General features: G+C 58.2%; 2 protein-coding genes and 1 non-coding gene across 3 annotated transcripts; 2 read left to right on the forward strand and 1 right to left on the reverse strand.

Annotated features, from left to right (window-relative positions):
• Positions 1-493: 493 nt before the first annotated feature.
• Positions 494-626, forward strand: LOC122486230. The gene has a single exon (XR_006298079.1). It is a non-coding gene; the product is annotated as a small nucleolar RNA SNORA61 (small nucleolar RNA).
• A 655-nt stretch (positions 627-1,281) lies between these two features.
• NAGS (N-acetylglutamate synthase) lies at positions 1,282-6,686 on the forward strand. Its single transcript, XM_043584661.1, has 7 exons — positions 1,282-1,812; positions 2,399-2,673; positions 2,789-3,002; positions 3,272-3,452; positions 3,996-4,167; positions 4,259-4,441; positions 5,051-6,686. The coding sequence occupies exons 1-7, from the start codon at positions 1,396-1,398 to the stop codon at positions 5,202-5,204; spliced, it is 1,596 nt and encodes a 531-aa protein (XP_043440596.1). The 5' UTR covers positions 1,282-1,395; the 3' UTR covers positions 5,205-6,686.
• On the reverse strand, positions 6,662-10,187 carry TMEM101 (transmembrane protein 101). Its single transcript, XM_043584662.1, has 4 exons — positions 9,982-10,187; positions 9,501-9,681; positions 8,477-8,623; positions 6,662-7,689 (listed from the first exon to the last, which is right to left on the reverse strand). Exons 1-4 carry the CDS (start codon positions 10,116-10,118, stop codon positions 7,381-7,383), a joined length of 774 nt encoding a protein of 257 aa, XP_043440597.1. The 5' UTR covers positions 10,119-10,187; the 3' UTR covers positions 6,662-7,380.
• Between the last annotated feature and the right edge of the window lie 4,395 nt (positions 10,188-14,582).

The raw sequence follows: 14,582 nt of genomic DNA on the forward strand, positions 1-14,582 counted from the left end.
CTTGACAACTTTAATACTAAGGGTGCCTGGGTGGCTCAGTTAAGCATTGGACTCTTGGTTTTGGCTCAGGTCATGATCTCGTGGGTTCAGGGGTTCCAGCCCCAAGTAGAGCTCCACGCTGGCAATGTGGAGCCTGCTTAGGATTCTCTCTCTCTCCGACACCCCCTTTCAAAATAAATAAATAAACTTTTAGATAGATAGATAGATAGATAGATAGATAGATAAAAACTGTATTACTGGGGCGCCTGGGTGGCGCAGTCGGTTAAGCGTCCGACTTCAGCCAGGTCACGATCTTGCGGTCCGTGAGTTCGAGCCCCGCGTCAGGCTCTGGGCTGATGGCTCAGAGCCTGGAGCCTGTTTCCAATTCTGTGTCTCCCTCTCTCTCTGCCCCTCCCCCGTTCATGCTCTGTCTCTCTCTGTCCCAAAAATAAATAAACATTGAAAAAAAATTTATAAAAAAAAAAAACAACTGTATTACTAATAAGGATGATTTACCCTCCGGTTCCCTTTCCCATCAAATCTGAACACTGGTTTTGGTGGTCATAAGAGGAGGAAGAGAAACACTGAAGGTGGCTTCACAGTGCTTATGGTCTGGTATATAACCCATGGGCTAGTTTCAAACAAGGTAAAAAAAAAAAAAAAATAGGGCTGGCTGAGTCGGTTGAGCCTGGGACTTTGGGTGGGAGGGGGCACTTCGGGTCCTCTGCCCCCCTCTCTCTGCCCCTTCCCTGCTCTCTCTCTCAAAAATAAACGTGTTTTTTTTTTTAATTTTAAAAAATAAGGGGTGATCTGAGGATATGACAAAATTCTTCAAAGTGGTACCCAACGTCTGGAGCTTGGCATACCCTGGTAATCCCATAATTCCTGATCTTCTTTGAACTCAGAGGACAGGACAGAGGCACACCCGACCTCCAGCAGAGAGCTGGCACTCCCCCACTCTCCTTCCACTCTTCCCCACCTCTCCTTCAGGTCTCCTTCCTCAGTCCCACGGTAACTGCCACTTTGTTCTCCCCTCCTGCCCTCATCGGACTCCCCTTTAATCATCCAGAACCCCGCAGACTGCCGAAGCCACTCAGGGTCCCCCGAGCCCTTCCTGGAACCGGCCTTGGCAACAGATTAAAGACGCCCCACCACGGTTTATCTCTGCCTCGTGACCCGCACTAGTGGGTTCCGTCCCCCGTGGGGGCGGGGGTTTCTGTTGGCCCCGCCCCCTGACCCATGGCCTGACCCTCTTCAAAGGCACCCAGAGACTACTCTGCGCCCCCAGTCTGCGCCCCGCCCCGGCTGGTCCAGCCCCTCCTTGTGGCAGGTTAAGAGCCCCCCAGAGCCGGGAGCTGCGGACAGAAGCGCACTCGTTGGGGGGTGGGGGTGGGGGGGCCAGTCGTTCTCGTTGTCATGGCGACGGCGCGGGTGGCCTGGGCCCTGCGAGCCACCTCTGTGGGCGGAAGGCTGCGCGGTCCCCGAGGCACCGGGGGCGCCCGGAGGCTGAGTGGCAGCGCGCGACGGCGGGCGGCCAGGGGCACCAGCCCGGGCCGCCGGCTCAGCACCGCCTGGGCGCCCGCCCAGCCCGCGCGAGAAGCGGCCGGGGACGACACCCACTCGCCTGCCGCGGAGGAGCCTGAGTGGACACCGCCCCCCGCGCCCCCGCTGCCCCCCGAGCCCCCCGGGCGCGCGGCCGGCCGCTCGCTGGTGCAGCGGGACATCCAGGCCTTCCTGAACCAGTGCGGGGCCAGCCCCGGGGAGGCGCGCCACTGGCTCACGCAGTTCCAGACCTGCTACCACTCCGCGGACAGGCCCTTCGCGGTCATCGAGGTGAGCGGAGCCCGGCGCCGGCCGTGTCACAGCGAGGGGATCGGGGTTGTGCGGCAACGTATCACCAGGCAGGGCGGGACCGACCGCAGACTCTGCGCAGCGGAAGCGGGAAGGGGTGCGACGGAGCCGGGACAAGTGCCCCGCAGCCGGGACAAGTGCCCCGCGGACTGAGTGAGGCCGCGCGCTCCTCCAGCAGTCTCACGCCCGGGCCCGGGTGAGGAGCCTGAGGCCCCTGATCCGCCAAGTGTGATGCGCTGGAGAACTCCCCTTCGCCGCGGGCGCAGTTAGGGGTTCAGGTGGCAAGTGGGGAACCTGGACGGGAGCCGCCTGGGTTACCCCTCCCCCCAAGGAGTCCTAGAGTCCAAGGTCGCAGGGAGGCACAGAGGGAGGAACACCAGTGTGAGATAAGAGGATGGCAAGACCCAACGGGGCAAAGGGCGGAGCAGGTGCTCGCCGTTGGCCAGAAATGAGACCTGACTGCTCCTGGGCAGGGAAGGGGCACCACGGGGCCCCTGCTGCTGGAGTGAGCAGGTTCGGCAGGAGTCGGGGCCAATGTCGCCGCTCCTGAACGCTCACTCCTCCTCAGGTGGACGAGGAGGTCCTCAAGTGCCGGCGGGCGGTAACCAGTCTGGCCTTCGCCCTGGCATTCCTGCAGCGCATGGACATGAAGCCGCTAGTCGTCCTCGGGCTGCCGGCTCCCACGGCGCCCTCTGGCTGCCTCTCCTTCTGGGAGGCCAAGGCACAGCTTGCCCAGAACTGCAAGGTGCTGGTGGATGAGCTGCGGCACAACGCTGCCACTGCCGTGCCTTTTTTTGGTGGCGGGTCGGTGCTGAGCGCGGCTGAGCCAGCCCCACATGCCAGGTTAGTGCGGGTCTTCCCGGCCGGGCGTCTTTAGATCTCGCTACCCCGCCCGCCCGCCCCTGCCAGCCCGGCAGGCCTGGTGGGAGCCTTCTTGAGCACCACGTCTGGCCCACAGCTATGGCGGCATCGTTTCGGTGGAGACCGACCTGCTACAGTGGTGCCTGGAATCGGGCAGCATCCCCATCCTGTGCCCCATCGGGGAGACGACCGCACGGCGCTCCGTGCTCCTCGACTCGCTGGAGGTGACCGCGGCTCTAGCCAAGGCGCTCCAGCCCACCAAAATCATCTTCCTCAATACCACAGGCGGCCTGCGCGACAGCAGTCAAAAGGTGTGTCCCCTCTTTACCGGCCCCATTCTCGAGATTCTGGGCCTGGCCGAACCACTCTCGTGCTCCCTGCCCGCCTCCCAGACGGGCCCCAGAGTCATTCTCCAGCCGGGTGGGTCGGGAGTGGAGTGGTGCTCAAACCTGAGCCCTCCCCGGCCTAGGACTCCGAGAGGAAGGGAGGGTAAAGGGGTCAGTGAGGAAGGGTCTGTGGGGCAGGAGCACAGTCGTGGCCGGCTACGGGCCAGAGGCTCACCCCCTGGCCCCGGACGCAGGTCCTGAGTAATGTGAACCTGCCCGCCGATCTGGACCTGGTGACCAACGCTGAGTGGGTGAGCACCAAAGAACGGCAGCAGATGCGGCTCATCGTGGACGTGCTCAGCCGCCTGCCGCACCACTCCTCTGCCGTCATCACCGCCGCCAGCACACTACTCACCGAGCTCTTCAGCAACAAGGGTGAGGGCCTCGCCTGGGAGGGGGGAGGGAGGGAAGGGGGGCTGGGTCCCAGGAGTGAGCAGGGGAGGTGGCTTTCTGCCAGTCAGGAAGCCGCAGGGGGCCGCCACCCCACAAGCTCTCCGCTCTGGCTGCACCTGGGGGAGGTGAGCGCGGAGCAGGTGGGCAGGGTGGATAGACACGGCGCCAAGTGGGACGGACCAGGCTAGGAACCTGGGGCGGGAACTGGAGGAGGGGTGGGGAGACCAGGGGCTGGAGACAGGGTTTCCGCGAGGTAGGCGGGTCTAGGGGAAGTAAGTGGGACCACAGGCGATGGACGGACGTTGAGGGGCAAACTGCCAGGGAAAAGCATCTCCCAGTGTGAAAATCACCGACGTATCTATGCAGTCCGCAGAACGCATTTCACTGTGGAGGTCTTCCAAAGAGGGTCACTGTCCCACGAGCCCCTGTCCTACCTGGAACCCCCGCCAGGACGCGCAAATTCAAGAGCGGATGGGACCTGGCTCTTGGGCAAAACTAACACCTCCTCTTCCATCCCACCCCCAGGGTCTGGGACCCTGTTCAAGAACGCTGAGCGGATGCTGCGAGTGCGCAGCCTGGACAGCCTGGACCAGGGCCGCCTAGTGAACCTGGTCAACGCCAGCTTCGGCAAGAAGCTCCGGGACGACTACTTGGCCTCGTTGCGCCCGCGGCTGCACTCTGTCTACGTCTCTGAGGGGTGAGCCTTTGAGCCCCAGAGGGCGAGGGACAGAGCTGGGCAGCTTGGGGCCGAAGGGAGGTCCCAGCCTGCCTCTCCCCTGCTGCGCCAGGTACAACGCGGCCGCCATTCTGACCACGGAGCCCGTACTGGGGGGCACCCCCTATCTAGACAAGTTTGTGGTGAGCTCCAGCCGCCAGGGCCAAGGCTCCGGGCAGATGTTGTGGGAGTGCCTGCGGCGGGACCTGCAGACGCTTTTCTGGCGCTCCCGGGTCACCAACCCCATCAATCCCTGGTAGGTCCCGCCCCTCCCGCCTCCGGGCCGTCCCACCCCCCCGCCCTCCACAGCCACGCCCCAGAAGGCCGGGCTTCCCCCAAGGAAAAGGCCCCATTCTGTGAGGCCCGACATTCCCCAAGGGAGCAGACCACACACGGAGCCTGAGGTTTCCCCCTCGAGCAGAGCACACTTAACCCCGCTCTGCCCCGCTGCAGTGGATTCCTTGAAGACACTCCCCGACTCTCCCGGAGTCTTGAGAAATCCTGACCCTCCAGGCTTCATTCTAGGTCCAGTTGCCAAGCTCTGACCCCAGGCCCACTGCATCTCCAGCGGAGCATTTTCTCCTCTCTCTTTTTCCTTCTGCAACTATCCCTTCAGCGGGGTCTGTGGGCACCAAGAGGTGAACAAGAACCCACCCTGGGGGGCTCAGTCAGTTGAGGGTTGAGCGTCTGACTCTTGGTTTTGGCTCAGGTCATGATCCTGGGATAGAGCCCCGCCCTCAGGCTCAGATAATAGCAGGGTGTCTAGCATGTAGTAGGTCCTCAAAATAACCAGTGAGTAGTGAGCACTGGCCTTGCCCTAAAAGATCCTTCCTCCCACCCACCCCCACCCCACCCCCGCAATCAGGTACTTCAAACACAGTGATGGCAGCTTCTCCAACAAGCAGTGGATCTTCTTCTGGTTTGGCCTGGCTGACATCCGGGACTCTTATGAGCTGGTCAACCATGCCAAGGGGCTGCCCGACTCCTTCTGCAAGCCGGCTTCTGACCCAGGCAGCTGACCCTCACCACCAGCCCCGCAGGCCCTGGGATAACCAGGGTGAACCAAAAGCCATGCCTGCTGGAGGTGACCCCAGGCAGCCGCAGGCTGGACCAGGCTTGTTGGCTAAGGATCTGCAGAGGAGGAAGCAGCCCCTACTCTACTCTGCCCAGAGGGGGGCACCCAAGTGGGGACAAGCACAGGAAGAAGGGTGTGCCCAAGACACCCCCCCCCCCAACTGGCTCCAAAGCTAGAACCAGACAGCCTTCAATTTTCAGTCTAGAGATCTTGGGGGGGGGGGGGGAGTGGGGGGCTTGCCTTCCAGGGCTCCACTCAGGGCTAATCTTATAGGTGGGCCAGTCTTCTGGCCGCTGTGCTGTCTTGAGGCTCCCTTGCCCACAATATTACCCTCATTTGCTTGATATGCCACCACTTATTTTAATTCTTTTGGGTCTTACAACTTTCCAGGAGGCCTCAATTAAAACACAAACACTTGTCTTGAGAGTGAAGTAAAACACACTTGAAAAGAAATGAGCAGTGACCCTCTGAGAGCAAGATCCCGAGGGCCGGGGAACCAGGGGACTCCCAGGGGGAAGAGGAGAGCTCAATGAGACGGAGTGCCCCCAAGATCAATGCTGCCACCGTCTCCCTCAGCTGGGTGTCAGCAGCCCCCCGAGGGGCTCCCTTACTCTGGAGTTAGGAAGCGTCCTCCACCCCACAGACCAGACCGACAGCAGCCGCAGCTGTCTCTCCAAGCCAGGCTCTGAGCCAAGCGCAGACTTGCATGTTTTCCCCTAGGCCCCACTGGAGGCTGTCTGCATCTGTGGGAGGGGAACACCTCAGCCTCCCGGAGCCCAAAGTCAGAGGTTTCATTCCGCATTTTTGGCCCCCACGATGCACCAGGCCCCAGGCTGGCCGCCAGGCTACTTTCAATCAGGAAGTGCATGGACAAGTAGGGGAAAGACCACCACGGCACAGCAGGGGCCACGACAGAACCAAACCCCCAGAGCAGCCTCTGACTTCCCTCGGGAGAGGGGTGGCGTGGGGGGCACGGCTGTGCAGGGACAGGCATCAGACAGGCCTGACCTAGAATCCAGCTCTGCGGTTGGAGGCAAGCTGCTTGCCTTCTTGGAGCTTCCATTTCCTCATCTGTAAGATGTCAAACCCTCATAGGGGAACCTTAACATTAGCTCTCCCCCTCTCGTTGCCCTCCAAGAATTCTTCAAAAGAAAGCAGGAGGACCGAAAAGGGGAGGACAAGACAACCTACAACACAGGGACCGAGGGTATGGGTCAAAAGCAGACCACAGGGAGGGTCTTGACCAGACAGCCAAGGATTGTGGGAACTCTCAGAACAGGGCAGAGATCACGGGAGGACTAAAGTGGGGCTTAACCAGATGTGGTCTTTCAAGAAACCCAAGATCAATCCCAGCCAATGGCAAAGTGCCCTGTGGGGAGAGCGGAGAAGCAAAGCCAAACATCTATATAAAATGTTTATTTTTGGAGGACTGTGTGGTCTGGTGTTTGGGAGGGCACTCACCCCAACCAGGCCAACCATACGGCTGGAAACAGAAGGCAGGAGGCAGGAAGTTGGCCGATGCCCGCCCTACCCCTGCACACCCCAGACTGGGGCCTGCTCTGCTTTCAAGGTGGGGCAACAGCTAGTGCGGATTCTGCCCCTGGCATACCCTGAGAACTCACGTGACTCCTGTGGTGCCCCACCCCTCAGCATCTCCCGGCCCGATCCACACATCAACACACACATATGCACTCTCAGTCTCCAAAAAAGCACTGTAGAGCCCAGCTGCTCTTGCCAGGTTCGAAAAGGAATTTTTCACATCTGCTCACTTCCGGTTCGTGAGCAGTCTTCTTCCTCTGTCTCCCACTCTCAGTACCCCCACCCGAGCCCTGCCTTACTCCCTTCTCTGGGACAGCAGACCCAGGGAGCAGTCGGCCTCAGCTCTCCTCCTAACGAACAGGAAAAAACAACCCCGTAAGGCATCATCCTCAGGGTTCCCACCCCCAAGGGCTGAGCCCAGGCACTGGGGAAGAGACCTGAGTCTTACCGACACATACACACATAGCAAAGAACCAAACCAACAGAGCGGAAAGCATAAAGAAACAACTGGGCCAGCAAGGAGGAAGGCAGGGTGGCCCTCAGTGGCTCCCCGCACCCGTCTCAGCCTCTTGTCGTGCAACTCAGCCATCAGTGGCCAGGATGACAGCGGCCCCAAAGATGCCCACGCTCTCTCCAAGGAGCTTCATCTGGTTCCAGAACTCAACGCGCCGTGTGTTGTGCCAGTAGGCAACGTTGCCGTCAATGAGCAGCATGACTGGGGGTAGCAGGACAGCCAGGATCTGGGCGGCCAGCGTCACGTAGTAGCCCGACAGGAAGGCCAGCGCCAGGACGCCGTAGAGCACAAAGAACAGCTGGATCATCAGCTCCCCTCCCGGGAGATGGTTCAGATACGCCAGCCGGTCCTCCTTGCTGTGCTGCAGTGAGTAGGCCTAGGGACACACATCTGCTAAGTCTCTCCAACGGGCGGGGGAGCTTGTCTGGGGAGCGCTGCCCCTGAGATGGCACCTGAAAGTCAGCCTCTGCAAGCTGGGCTTCTGGCTCCCATCTCGGACTTGGGGCTCTCTGAAAAGTAGGACCTGCGTCTCCCTCACAGTCTCGGGAGCTCACGAGGTTAGGGCCTGTCTCTCCTCACCCTGGGGGGGGGGGGGGGGGGCGCCGCTCACAAGGACGGAAGTGTGTCTCCACAGCCAGACTGGGGCTCTCACCTCTGAATACACAGCGCTGCGTCTGGAATATGGTGCCCAGTAACTGAGATGGGGCCAAGCGACCCGGAGCCTGTCCAGGTCCCCATCCACACTGGCCCACCCCTAGGTCCTCCACTAGTACCATAACTGGCTACCCTAGCCAACCTCCATCAACTCTGAGTGGCAGAGCCCCATCTGGGGCCTGGACCCCACCAAACCTCTCCTTGGCCCCCTCTCCCAGGCCTCTGGGGGCTGAATCCACAAGAGGACCGGTCCATCTCATTCTCCTGACTCTCGGGCTTGGGACTGACAGGTCAAGCCAATGTCTTCTCTCCCCAGTGCAATGATGTTGGAAGAAGGGACTCTCAGCCAGGTCTCAGGCCCTGGAAGCCCGAGGCCCAGAAGCTGACTGAGGCAATTCCCAGGAGGCAGACCATCGGGAACTACATGCCCACGTCCCTGGGCTCTGCCAGGCATGGGCTCAAACCTCACGCCCAGGCAAGCGCTTCCAGCCAGCAGTCCCCCAACCTACCACGCAGATGAGGTAGATCCCCAGGAACACCTGGCCGGTGGACTGGAGGGAGCGGCTGCGGGGCTTCCGGCGGTACAGCTCCCCAGCGCCGCTGGCCAGCACGAGAAAGCCGCCGATGATAGCAACCGTCCGCGAGTACATACGGACCTAGGCCGAGGTGAGGGGACCCAGTCAGAAACTGCAGCCACCACATTTCTCCCGGCTGTCCAGAGCACTGAACTGCCCATCTCTATACACCCCATTGCATCTGATAAACCCTTTTACCAATTCCAAGTGTGGTGGGCAGGTGCAGCAGACAAGGATAACTCTTTTAATCACAGTGGAAACTGAGGCCTGGCAGGGTTCATAAAATTGGCCAAGGTCCTACAGAAAGTGGCAGAATCCAGATGCCAAGTGTTGCCCCATCCATCTCTACTCGCAGGTGTGCAGACTCGAATCCCAATGTTCCTTCTCCTCTATAGTACAGAGTCTGTGCCATTAAGAAAACCATTGGTCTCACTATCCTGTTCACACTTCTGCCTCCTCTACTGGATTGACAGTGCATTCCTTGAGGGTGGGTAGTGCCTTTGTCCAGGCTTATCTCCAAGGCTGCATTCTGGTGTTTTAAGGTTTAAATGCTGCACGAAGATTAATTAAATTTCATAAAAATCAGATGGTTGCAACCGGTTACTCTCCAAGGTCCCTTTTGCCCTATAGTCTGAAATTACTAAACTAATGCTTTAAAGGCTTCTGGGAACTAGGTGACCTGGGTTCTGGTCTCACCTGCAATGCTATGTGTGATGTGACCCTGGGAAAATCTGTTTCTCATCTTCCCACCTCGGTTTTCACACTCTGAAAGGCAGTCCTGTGTGGTCCCTAAGTTCCTTTCATTCTTCCAGTCTGTAATAATGTCCACAAGCCCGGGGGTTCTGCCTTCCCAGGCTTCACACTGTGCACCTAGCTGGCACCATGCATTACCCAACTGCCCCTGGGGCACTGGCCTCTGGCTCCCTATCCCCATCTCCCCTTAGGCCGAGGTGCTCACCTTCAGCCAGTCCCCGTAGTGGACGTAGCCCCCGATGTAGGCGGCGTAGGTGCTAATGGCCAGCTGGAGTGCGGCCCCCAGCGCGAACCAACGCCGCTTCACTCCAAAGGACATGAAGCTGGCGCACAGTACGGCCGCCCCCAAGTCGAAGTACAAGTAGGGCACTGGGATGTCGGGCTTCCTGCGAGCCGGAGAGGAAAAGAAGCAACGGGGACAGGATGAAGCGGGAGAAGAGCCTTGCGACCCCTTGAGTTCCCACAAGCTCCAAGCTCCCCGAAACCGGAGACCCTTCTCACGGCCAGGACCCCGGCACTACGCCCGATGCCCACCTTGCCCCAGACCAGAGGCCTTAACAAGTCTAAGGTCCCAATCCCTCCCCAGCCCAAGGGTCCCAACTTCTTCCCCACCTCACCGCACCCCCGTTCCTGGGGCGGGCCGTACCGCCCCCCACCGCGTTCGGCGGCCGCGTGGGCCCGCTCACCGGCGCGCCTCGGCCCTTTCAGCGTACAGCATGAGCTGGCTGAAGCAGCCCCAGAAGGGGCAGCGTGTGAGCAACACCGAACCCAGCTGCATGATCAGCTGCAGCATCCACCGTCGCGAACCCATCTTCGACGCCATCTTGGAGAAGGGCAGTCCGCTGCGGCGTCACTCCCGACGGGGAGGCCGGCGCCGGGATGCGACACGCAGCTTCCGGGTCCCGAGGAGCGGAGGAGGGCGAGGGGGCAGCATCTTTCCCCTCCGACGGGAAACAACGCTCTCGCTTTCTAGTTCCGGACCGAAGGAGGTGTTCCAACTGGGAGTTCGGCCTTAATCGCCGCTCATGGAGACTAAAGGATCCCTTGTGTGGCTGCAAAATTGAAAACTAGACTAGAGGAAGGTTCCTTATCAGAACCATGGGCAATAACTTGACGTAATGAAGCGAACTAGTCTTTGACTGATGCTAGACCTGGGCTCAATCCTAACTCCCAACTCTGTGACTTTGAGTATATCACCTACACTTTCCAAGACCCATCTCTCAAATGGAAAGGAGATCTACCTCAGGGTTGTTCTGATGTGTACATGTGGCAGTGTGGGTACTAGCTCACAGTAGGGTGCAACACACACACACACACACACACACACACACACACACACACACACAATCTCTACTTTTGTTTAATTTCAGAGTAAGGTGTTCCCTTGGCTAGGTCACTTGTAGACAAGTCTGGCTTTCCCTCTGTCCCCTGAGAGGAATAAAATCTGATGTGGATATATGGGACATCTTAAATCAGTGTATTCTCTCTAGCTCCAATGCTCCTGCTCTAGCCCAAACTACCATCTTTTGTTGGTTTGACTGCAGCAGGCTTCCAACTGGCCTCCTGGCTTCTCCTTTGGCCTCCTTGTTGATTCTCAGCTCCTCTATGTTTTCATAACTATCAGGTACCCTTCTGTTGAATCCCTGAGCACATTGTTAATTATATATTTGGGATTCTTTGCTAATGACCAGATTAACAATAGATTGTGAGTTTCATTAGGGCAAGGTTTCTGCTCACAGCCTAGTGTAAGATGCATTCAGGAAACATGTGCTAAATAGATACAAGAACAAAGGATGTCGCCACTATGTCTCATTCATAGTACTCAGTGAGTATTAGTTGAATAAGTGGGCAAAAGTTCCCGGCCCTCCAGGATTGCCACCACAAAGCCACCCGACTCATCTCTCTGCACCCTCCTACCACGCTGCAACACAAATTCTTCTTCCCATATTGAAGTTAAGACTCTACAAGCACTCCCACCAGACTGTTTAATTCAGGTCTGATTGTTTCCAGTTCCCTGGGGTCGGGAGAGGGGCCTCGTGTCCAAACAGTATTTCTGACAATGTGAATTAAAAATTCCCAATCAGCCAGTGAAAGTTGAACAAAACACCTCTCACAATTTTTACAAAGTCACTGGAATAAACAGTGGGTATAACAGAAATGTGATGGAGGGACAGATATATTCATGCAAAAAACAAAAAACAAAACAAAAACAAAACAAACAAAAAACAAAACTAGGGAACAGGATTGTGTATGTGCATGCAGGGATTGGGGGTGGGGGAAAGGAATCTCCAGGCAAAGGGAATGAGAAAAGGCCTGGATTAAAGGCCATTTTGTCTATCTCTGCCCACGTGCCAGTGACAAACACATGACGTTAAGTTTTCCACAGGCACATAGCATAGAATCAAGTTTTCAATTGTTTTTGTTTTGTTTTGTTTTTCCCAGCCTCCATCCTTGAGTTAAATGTGACAAGATGCACAGCCCTTGGAAAGGAGCTAAGGTGTTGAGGACAACTGGAACGGACTGGGGTGTTGCCCACGGGAGCAGTACCCCTACCCCATCCCACCATCCTCATGACTTTGGCAACAACAGAGGCCAAGGAGAGGTGTGGGGAGGGGCAGGAGACCAGGATTAACCAAGCTTCCCTTGGTTCCCGGCCCACCCCCAGTTCCCTCTGGTCTTGTGTCCACCTTTTACTGCCCTAGTCCCCAGAGGGTTGTTGAGAAGCACTAAGGGCCAAATCCTTCTTTCTCGGGTTGAGAAAGATGCTGACATTGTGCTAGGTCAGAGAATAGATGAATGGGCGGGTCAGAGGCTCTGGGAGAGGAACACAGCCATTTGTCCCCCTGCCCCCCACTCCTCCCACTCCTGCCTGGGGTGACAACTGAGCTGTAAAGACTTCTGAAGAACAGCCCTTCCCCATCTCTATCCGCTCTCCCTCCTCCAGCTGCCTCCACTTCTCTCTGCAGCGCCCCTCCCCCACCTCTCCAGAGGGCTCTCCCACGCCCCCAGCTCCTCTGAAGCCCTGCCTGCACTTGCGCTCTGCCACGACCAGAGCCACAGTGGCCAGCATGGTGCCCAGGATACCCAGCGTGGTAGTCGTCTCAGCCAGGCAGAGCCGGGCCTCCGCGCTGCTCAGCACCACCCCTGACTGCCGAGGGCCAGCATGTATCAGGTTGCCCAGGTCGGCCACCCATAAAAGTGCCACAGGTGGACCAAGCTTCCCAAAGGCCCACTGCAGGTCAGTCGTGCAACCCGGTTTTTGGCCAGCAGCAGCTGCGTGCCCACCATCCAGATGTCCGCTGTCACCTTGAAACCAAAGTGCTACAGCCAGTCACCTATGAGAGGGGACGCCCAGCACCAACAAGGCCACAAAGGCCTCAACCTCTAGCTCACTGATGTTATCCCCAGTCAGAGAGAGGACCTCCAGGCCTGGCATGGTGGCCAGGCCCCAGATAGCGGTTCCCAGCCTGCAAGAGTCAGTGGAGACAGAAGAGGCCCCTGAGCCTGGCTGTGCCCAGCTTGGTCAGCCAGTCATGACTCAGGTCCAACTGCTCTAGGTGCCCCAGGCCCCACAGGCTGCAGGGGTTCCGGGTGACAAGCAGGTTGTGAGAGCAGTCCAGGCAGCGTACAAAGCCCAGGCTGGCAAAGAAGTCCAGGGGCAGGCAGGCCACCTGGTTGTGGCTGAGGCGCAGCCGCTCCAGGAAACCCAGGTGCCCCAGGGCTCCAGCAGCTGGATCCCACAGGACACTGTGAGAAACAGCAGCACCCGGTCACCACAGGCTCTGGAAGGAGCCTCCTGGCAGGCGACTCGGATTATCGTGGCGCAGCTATGACAGCCACTCTGCCAGGGAGCCTGGGAGGGAGCCTCAGAGGGTAGAGGCCCCCGCAGTCCACAACACTGCCGGCAGCTGGACGGGTGCGTGGTGCTGGGCATGCTGCCGCCGGATACCCAAGGAAGGCCGATGCCACCACCGTGGCCATGGCCACTGTGAAGAAGCGGCCACACCAGCCCCAGGCACTCATGGATGCATCGATCTTCGTGCCTCACTCCTTCACCCAGGACTCTGGGGAAGCGTGGGCATGCCAGGGGGAGAAAAATAAAGGCACCATTCAGGGGTCTCACCGTTTGCCATGTGCCCCAACATGGTCTTAAGGACACCTGCCTCCATCTCCCACAAATTTACGTGCTACCGAGGCTTCTGGCAAGAGCCGTCACAGCCTGAGACCCCAGCACCCTGATCCCCCACCCCAGCCACTTCTCATTCCCTTCTTCCTACTAGAATGAAAAGCAATCAGGGAAGATGGCCTTTTTAATCCCCGGCGCCCCTTCTTTACTCCCTCTCCATACCCACCCTCACCCCCACTTATTTCCCACACAGCCCAGGAGCTACTCTGCCTTCTCCTGCCCCTAAACATGCCCTTGGTCACTCAACCAGCTAACATTCGCAGAGTCGTTGTTCTGCAAGAGGACACAGCCTCGCCGAGATCCTGGCCCTATCTGACCACCTAGACGCTGGCCTAATCTGACCACTGAGGTCAGGGCCTCAGGCCATGAAGTTCAACACACTCACCAGTGTTCCTGGCACCACCACCTGCTGAGTGCAGCCCCAGCCCAGGAATGACAGTGGAGAGATCTCAGCTCTAGTTACCTGCCCTCCTGCCCTCACCCCAGCCCCAAGCAGTAAGGAGATAAGCTCTCAGGGTAGCCACAGCTCTGAGCGAGGATTGGGGGGCGAAGGGGGGGTCAGGTTGAGGAAATCTCCGAGGCCCTGTGGCCTTATATGCAGGGGAACAGGACTTTGCCCCGCTTTTCTAAGAACGCCACTCTCATCCCACCGTATAGCCTTCTCCCCGAGCCCCACACCCTGCTCTATCTCTTGTCCAGATGGCAGCTTGGAGGACCTTGGAGGCCTCAAGTCACCACATCACAGGTCCACAAGTCAGGAAAGAGCCAGGCATCTCCTCTTTCATTCTATATATACTATACTGTCTGCCTAAGACATCTGCCACCATCTATAATTCAGCTAGGTCTTGTCTAGACACAAAGGAAGACGTTCTCTCTTGTTCTCACTAGGCCGAAGGTTGAGATACCCCGTTCTGGTCTTCGAGAAGTGTCCAGCATCACCTCTGAAATAGAGAGGGATCTGGGGCCAGGTTGTCTGTACCTAGCTCTTCTGCCTTGCCCTAGGAGGCCAACCAAACAAGTTACTTTCTAGGTTTCCTAGTGTGTGTGCTCACCAGCCCCACCCAGCAAACTCTTAAGAGAATCATAATGGCCATATGGAAG

This window comes from Prionailurus bengalensis, chromosome E1, assembly GCF_016509475.1.
Source record: "Prionailurus bengalensis isolate Pbe53 chromosome E1, Fcat_Pben_1.1_paternal_pri, whole genome shotgun sequence".
Classification (NCBI taxonomy): Eukaryota; Metazoa; Chordata; class Mammalia; order Carnivora; family Felidae; genus Prionailurus; species Prionailurus bengalensis.

Excerpts from the sequence above, each read along its gene's own strand:
- NAGS (XM_043584661.1), top strand. The coding sequence starts at position 1,396 with ATGGCGACGGCGCGGGTGGCCTGGGCCCTGCGAGCCACCTCTGTGGGC. Across the intron at positions 3,453-3,995 it reads CGAGCTCTTCAGCAACAAGG|GGTCTGGGACCCTGTTCAAG; the intron begins GTGAGGGCCTCG and ends TCCCACCCCCAG. Across the intron at positions 4,168-4,258 it reads TCTGTCTACGTCTCTGAGGG|GTACAACGCGGCCGCCATTC; the intron begins GTGAGCCTTTGA and ends CTGCTGCGCCAG.
- TMEM101 (XM_043584662.1), bottom strand. The coding sequence starts at position 10,118 with ATGGCGTCGAAGATGGGTTCGCGACGGTGGATGCTGCAGCTGATCATG. Across the intron at positions 9,682-9,981 it reads GAAAGGGCCGAGGCGCGCCG|GAAGCCCGACATCCCAGTGC; the intron begins GTGAGCGGGCCC and ends TCCGGCTCGCAG. Across the intron at positions 8,624-9,500 it reads ACTACGGGGACTGGCTGAAG|GTCCGTATGTACTCGCGGAC; the intron begins GTGAGCACCTCG and ends ACCTCGGCCTAG.